Genomic DNA, 7,318 nt, shown 5'->3' with positions numbered 1-7,318 from the left:
CAGTTGAGAAAGATTCATATACTAATATAGGGTGTACAGCTTTATTCACAAATTAAATATATTATGCTGGGATGATCATTATTAATGAGGTAGTTATATGCACCACTTATCAATACCAAATATTCTATAACATGCCATATCATTATGTCTCCCCCCTGTTATTTAACCTACCATAATATAGCACCATTGCATGTATTGGAGGCTGATTATATGTTGTGATTCATGACAGCTGTTGTATAACACCCACATGCACACATGCCTGCATTCCGTTTCAACTCATTAAGTACATTAGAGACACAGGATATGTGGTATTTCAAGGTTGCCACCCATGTATGCAATCCCTATATAGAGCCAATTAAGTGACTGCTTGATGCAGGTGTTCAGATGATGATGGTGAATGGCAATAAAGTTTATTGACATAACTGCATTGGTATTGCAGTATATGTTTCAGTGTAGACTACAGCCTTTTAATAGTAATTGAGACATATAGGTATTAGCTAGCTATTTGAAACCAACTGGCTGATATCAGAAGCCATGTGAAGTTTATGCACTACATGTAAGTTATATAAAGTCGAGGAACCTCTTAGTATACGGGTATTTGGGGACCTGCCAGAATTTTTGGCCAATTTTGCTGTAATATGAATTTTCACCTAGCTATTGGGACCAAAATTTTATGGTCCATTGGAGGTTTTTTATTGTGTCCTTAATTCGTAGAGATTCCACTGTAGTATATATAGCATTATAGATAATATTATCTATGATAGCATGTACTATTATTAGTCTCGCAGTGCACGACTTTTTTGAAGTCCGGATCTCGGTCCGGATACTACTGAATAAACGTATACGAAGCTTCACGCGCATCCCTGTCAGCCAGTGTTGATACAGCGTCACAGCCAGGATTAATTAAACATGTCAGTTTCGGCGACCGTATCAACTAGCTATGACTACCTCTTCAAAGTGTTACTGTGTGGTGATAGTGGAGTGGGTAAAACGAGTATGTTGTGTAGATTCATCAGTGATGAAATGAACGACGCTCACATCGCTACAGTTGGTTAGCGAGTCACCCTATTATACCAGATAGCTAATTTTTTTAGCTATAGTTTTATAGATAGGTATCAACCCAGAAATCTGGCTGAACTGTTTGTATAGCTATAGCTAGTAGCTATTAAATAATGGGCTCCTGCCCATTAAGTCAGCTATGTTTTTTACATATATAGTGTGTGTATTTCTGTTATAGGAATTGATTTCAAGATAAAAGTACTGGAAATAAAAGGAAAGAAAATAAAGTTACAAGTTTGGTAAGGCCAAAATCAGTTTACTGTATTACTCAAGAAGTATGTAGCCACTACTGGCGGTATATTGAATACTTTTAATTTAAAAGACAGACATACTTTACTGCAAATTCACCTGAAACCAAGCTCAAATTCTCACCCAGCACCCTTGTGTGTACTAAATAGAATTAATTCCAGTGTGTGGGAGTGTCAAAGTGCCACGCTGGGTGATAACTACCCATGCAGAGCGGTTCTATACTACTGTGTTATAAGTTAGCTATCACCCAGTGATAACTTAGTGGTGATAAGTTAGCTACTTGTACTATTTTGTTTTTCCTTAAATTCGGTACTCATGCATGAAGTCTTGTACTATTTTGTTTTTCGTTAAATTCAGTACTCATACATGAAGTCTAGCTATCACCCAGTGATAACTAACTTATCACACTGTGGTGGAGCCACTCTTACTAGTTCATGACATCATATCAGCAGTGAATCATATTGTTTACCAATGGAGCAGGTGGCCAAATATGGAAATGTCAATACAAAAACACCAGTACAGCACTTAAATCTTACAATGAAAATGGTTAATCCTTTACAGTGGCAATATACTTGCAATGGATTAAACAAATTCCAAGAAACAGTCTTCAGTTACTCGGGTGATCCAAAGTCGCAGCAGTGTCTGGTAAAAATCAGCTTCTTTCAATAACCTCTGGCTCCATCGTTCTATCTCGGGAGTAATCTTTAGCCCTTGCATGTCACTACAGGAGTCTGCCAGGCAGTCAGGATGTTTTCTCCTTGTTCATTTCATGTATTTGTATCCATAGGAACCCTAGAGAGTGACTGATCATCTCAAAGTACCCCATGTGGAAATAAATGGACATTAGTATATTTATTACAAATCCAGCTCCTTGATCATGTGTTATGCCTTATTGATCTGCTGTCATGCAAACAGGGATCTATATTATTCACCAACACTTAATTCCTGTACACAGTAAATTCAAAAGGATCAATTCAACCTCCATGGGTAAATTTAAACTACAAACTTTTTTGTTAAAATGACCATCTAAAAGTGGTGATAACTAGGGTTGGCTTTTGGACTAATTCAGTCAAAATAACTAGGGTAGGTCAATATAACTGTTCACTTAGGATGTTGAAATAACTTTTTTGGGTAATTTCAGTGTGTATAGTCAAGTCTACTATGGCACAGATTAGATGACCAGCTACATGGTTAAATTTACAGTACACTGGCCGTTGTAACATTTGTGTTACATCCCACAATCAAAAGTGAACATGGAGAACATAGGTTTTATATACAATTTGAAAACTCTATAAGATCAGGTATGTTTAAAGTATTAAGATGCAGTATGTAACAATTATTGTGAATATGTGTCATAGATAGATTAATGTATGTTATTACTAATGATGACTGACTTGTTAATTAATGTAAATAAACAAATAATTATTTTGTGACGTGAGTTAATTTGATGGCAAGGTTATTTCAAACACTTGGCTAGAGATTGAAGAGACTTTAGGGCATCTGGGTAATATGACTATATCTTACAAAGTTAAAATAACCAAGTACATCCTTGGGCCATTACTACCAAAAAATCGGTCGTTTGAATTGCAGGTAAAACAACCCAAAAATTTGGGTCATTTGTACCCATTTGAATTTACAGTGTACGTACTTGTTTCATGGCAAGTATTTGGATATAGCTTTTGTGCTAAAATATAGCCCAAGACATGTTATGCAGCTCATGCAGTTGTCTTGAACTAACCCTCATGTAGTTTCAGTACTAGCATAGAATCTTGGCTGCCTTAATACATATGCATGCTCCTCAGTCCCAGCAGAAAGCAGCATTTTTAACACTAGGTGTGATGGTGAAACTCCACATGTAGCTATACAGTATAGCTATATTGTTCCAATGTCATGGTTAAAAAATGATACCTGCATGGTTGATATCATTGGCTGCATAGCTACACTAATAAGACTTGTATGCATCACTGCTATGCACTCAAAGAGACATCGTAATGTATGCACAATACTAGTCAAACTCGTTTTGCATTTTAGAACTATAGACCCTGCAAGAGTAAGTTAAATCTTCAGTGTTACTAGTCAATTTTATGACTTCATCTTTTCACTACATGATGTAATTTGTGTATACATACCTGCAATTTTGTCTGTGTGTTTGTTTTGCAATGTGAGAGGCATTTTCATGCTAGCTATTATAGTCTTGAGTGCTTTGCTGACCCTGAATAATCAGATTCTTTTAAATCACTATATAACATACCGGTAACAGCTAGAGCAATGCTAAGTAATTGTTCAAATAGGTGTTTATTGCCTTAATCTGCTTATCAGATACTCATAATTATATCATATTACACCCCAATGATACTGTTATGCATTTATGAAGTGTTGTCCTTTGAACTAACACTTTCATAGAACTGACTAATACACTTTCTTAGAATTGACTAATATACTTCTGTCATTCATCAACCTCAACTCCCTGATGTGGAGGGTGATAACTCCCTCAGATAAATTATAAGTGTCAATACCAGGTAGCTATAATAGCTCTATATATAGGCATGTGTGTAGAACTCAGTCATCATATTGATTCACTGATTAATCAGTAAATAATCGGAAATCAGTTTATTGGACAAATTTCAGCATTATTGGTAATTATTGGCAGATTATATTGCTATTGCTGTTTTTAAAGGGACACAGCTGGTCAGGAGAGGTTCAAGGCTCTCACAGCACAATATTACAGAAAAGCTCAAGGTATTTTATTAGTCTATGACATCACCAATGAAAAGAGTTTTGAAAACACTGCCAACTGGTTACGTATGATACAAGAGGTAACCGTATACTTTTATGTATGTTATAAAGCAATATTCGAGTAAAAGTCATTTCTGAGTATGTGTAAAAATGATTTCTGAGTATGTGATATACGGCTTCATGTGTAAACACATTTCAAAGAAGTGATGTTTTACATTGCTGGTGAGGTGGTGATTCACATAATACATATTAAGAGAGTATGAATGGAATTTAAAATTGCAGGTCTTAGCAACTGTTGGTGGCTACATTCATATAGCTATACTTGTAAGGAATCTTATAGCTACTGACACAAAAGAAGTAAATATAAAACATATACATAAAGCTTTGAAATTTTTGTGAAATACAACACAGTAAGCAACAAATGTTTGGTGAGTCAGAATGTCTACAGTAATTTGGGTGACAAACATTTGGCGAAATTAGTTATTTCTTTTTGGTGTATACACTGCTTTCAGTTTGCCAGATTTGCTAAACTTGTCCCACACGTAACGTTCACATGGACCTTGCTTTGTTAACAGTACAACACACAATTGTGAAAAGGGATTTCAGTTATTTACATGTTATAAAAGTGAGAGTGATCCAAGAAGGTCAAAACACTGGTAACTTCTAGATATAAATGCCTCAGCTTTAATTGCAGTGAACTACCGTATACACATGCATGCATGCAGGTTAGTACCCTTGCTAATTCATATGTATCTGCATGCTTTTGTAAGTATATAATGAAAATCAAGTGTATAACCGGATTATATATGTGTTGTGTGTAAAACTAACCATACTGTGACTATACACAGTCAAATGGTGGCATATAGTTAAAAGTGTTTTACTACAAAGTATATTTTCACATACAGAATGCTATCTCTGATGTAAAAATGATGTTGATAGCTAATAAAGCTGATATTAGTAAGAACAGGAAAGTTACAACGCATCAAGGGAAACAGGTATAGTATGTGGCCTACCTCCTTGTTGGCTTGATAGCTGTGGTTATACTCTTGCATGTATGAGTACTGAGAATACCATCACTTGCATGCATGCCAGTGTGCCACCTGATATAACAATAATCATATGTGTAGCCTGTGATCAATGGCAGATAAAGTATTGGGCATCAGAATAGAGCAGATTCCCTCCCCTCCCCTTCCTTTCACTTTTGATTCATTAAGTACTATGCATAGCTACATGTTACCAAACAAAACATGTAGCGGAAACTGTACATGTACAATATTAGCCTCATTATAAGGTAAAAGGGCCATGGGAGTATTGTCTCCACATCCCTCTCTGGCTTACACACACAAGTGGCAACTAAATGGATGCTACTCCTAACCATCTGGCAACAAATCAGAGGTACAAGAACATATGAATACTATATATATATATATATATCTGCAGACAGCTGTACACAAAGCTATCACATTCACCATGCATGTAGCTACAACACAATTTTCGAGTCAAATTTTGCTGAAACCCATAAAACTATGTTCATGATAGCGGGAAAGCTTGGTAACTGAATGACTAAATGATCCACACATTAGATTTTCTCACAAATTTTTGTGACTGGCCAGCTCTGTGGTTCACCAACATATGCATAGAGAGTGAGTATTCTCTTGGTTTCACTGTGTTTACTGCACTCTGGTTATAGCTTGCCAAAGACTATGGGATGGATTTTCTAGAAACAAGTGCACTTACAGCAGAGAATCTTTCGGAGGTCTGTGACATGTGCATTGTGTATACCATAATTAATAACTGTGTTATTTTACAGGCATTTTCTATTTTAACAGAGAACATCTTGAAGCATGTAAGTGCATAGCAAGCAGTTACGATGTAGATAGCAAATGGTTTTAATGCTAATACGTATATGACATGATATTATTTTATAGCTATACTTTCATAAACAGCAGAGCCAATTTTGTTTTCAAAAATACTTAGTAGTCTATAACCACGTAACTGCATATTCCCTGCAAAGCATTAGTTCTCAAAAACATTTTATAGAATGCACCTAGTTTGTTGACTTTAGTTGTGTTCAGTTCATGCATCATGAACTGTATGGTGTATAATTAATTACTTATAGTACTGGTAATATCTAGTATGATGCAACTATTAAAGTATTTATTGGTCACCTATGAATGTCATCATTCTCAGATGCAGAATCAGTTTGACAAGGAAGTGGTCAATTCGCAATTATCCATAAACAAGTTGGATTCATATGAAAGTGACTCAAAACAAGAATCTTCATGTTCCTGCTAAATTTCACATATTTTGTGTATATTTATTATCTATCAGTTTCAAATACGTAGCAAATACACTTACAATCCTGCTGTATCTTATATGACTGGGAATAATTTTCCAAGGACAAAATTGGCTAATTAACATAGGGTGAACTTATAATTTTATGATTCAAAATGCATTTCACCCTTGAAAGTTATACACAGAGGCAGGCGGATCCAGGGTTTGGTGTCTGGGGGGAGAAGAGTAAAATGACATACAAACGAGAGCCATGTGCATTTCATTTGAAAGTTTTCCCACGGGATATATAGTGGTGCAAGTGCAAGTTTTGATACTTGTAGTAGCTGTGGAGGATTATTAATAATGTAACATGTGTTGACTTTTCTATTAGAGTATTTGACTGACTACTACTCTGTTAGATCTTTGTATTTTTATGGAGGAAGGGTGGCACATGCACTTCCTGTACTCCCCTCGAATCTACCACTGATACTTTTTTACAAGTTTTTAAAGCTTATCACAAAAGTTTATCTCTGGTTTAGTAAGTTTGGAAGTAATACCTGATCACTGAGTGAATGTAGCTATTATATGTGCTTCTTTTGAATGCAGTCTGGCAATGTGGGTAGGGTCATTTTTTTGTTTATCCAAAAATGCTCCAAATCACTGCAATAGCAAGCTATACTTATTATTATATGTACGTAGCTGAAGCTTTCTGTAAACTCAAGCAATCATAAGTGTCATTTTCTGTGCTGCTAACTGATACCAGTAGTATGTACTTCTCATATTAGTCAGCCTGGAATCATTCTCGGCAAAAAAGAGTACCGGTTTGTTCTGGCATACAACTAATAAGCTTTAAGGAGTGGTTAGCCTGGTATTTGTTGAGAGATATAGTATACTGGCAGATACTGAGTGGGAATGTATGCATGACTGCTTTCTATACAAACCGCAAGTGATAGGCATCGTGATTTTAATGTTAATAACATGTCGGTTATACTATCCCTAT

The 7,318-nt window shown here is 35.7% G+C and overlaps 1 protein-coding gene across 1 annotated transcript; it reads left to right on the top strand.

Moving 5' to 3' along the window:
- Positions 1-832: 832 nt before the first annotated feature.
- Positions 833-6,449, top strand: LOC136269225 (ras-related protein Rab-13-like). Its single transcript, XM_066064729.1, has 7 exons — positions 833-1,051; positions 1,238-1,298; positions 3,986-4,124; positions 4,950-5,039; positions 5,735-5,800; positions 5,855-5,890; positions 6,235-6,449. The coding sequence occupies exons 1-7, from the start codon at positions 910-912 to the stop codon at positions 6,337-6,339; spliced, it is 639 nt and encodes a 212-aa protein (XP_065920801.1). The 5' UTR covers positions 833-909; the 3' UTR covers positions 6,340-6,449.
- The last annotated feature ends 869 nt before the right edge of the window (positions 6,450-7,318 follow it).

This window comes from Dysidea avara, chromosome 10 (genome assembly GCF_963678975.1).
Source record: "Dysidea avara chromosome 10, odDysAvar1.4, whole genome shotgun sequence".
NCBI classification, from domain to species: domain Eukaryota; kingdom Metazoa; phylum Porifera; class Demospongiae; order Dictyoceratida; family Dysideidae; genus Dysidea; species Dysidea avara.
Note: the sequence above shows the minus strand (reverse complement) of the source record. Positions and strands in the feature narration are given on the sequence as shown.

Coding starts and splice junctions, on each gene's coding strand:
- LOC136269225 (XM_066064729.1), top strand. CDS start 910: ATGTCAGTTTCGGCGACCGTATCAACTAGCTATGACTACCTCTTCAAA. Junction 5,040..5,734: donor CAACGCATCAAGGGAAACAG/GTATAGTATGTG, acceptor CTCTGGTTATAG/CTTGCCAAAGACTATGGGAT. Junction 5,891..6,234: donor CAGAGAACATCTTGAAGCAT/GTAAGTGCATAG, acceptor CATCATTCTCAG/ATGCAGAATCAGTTTGACAA.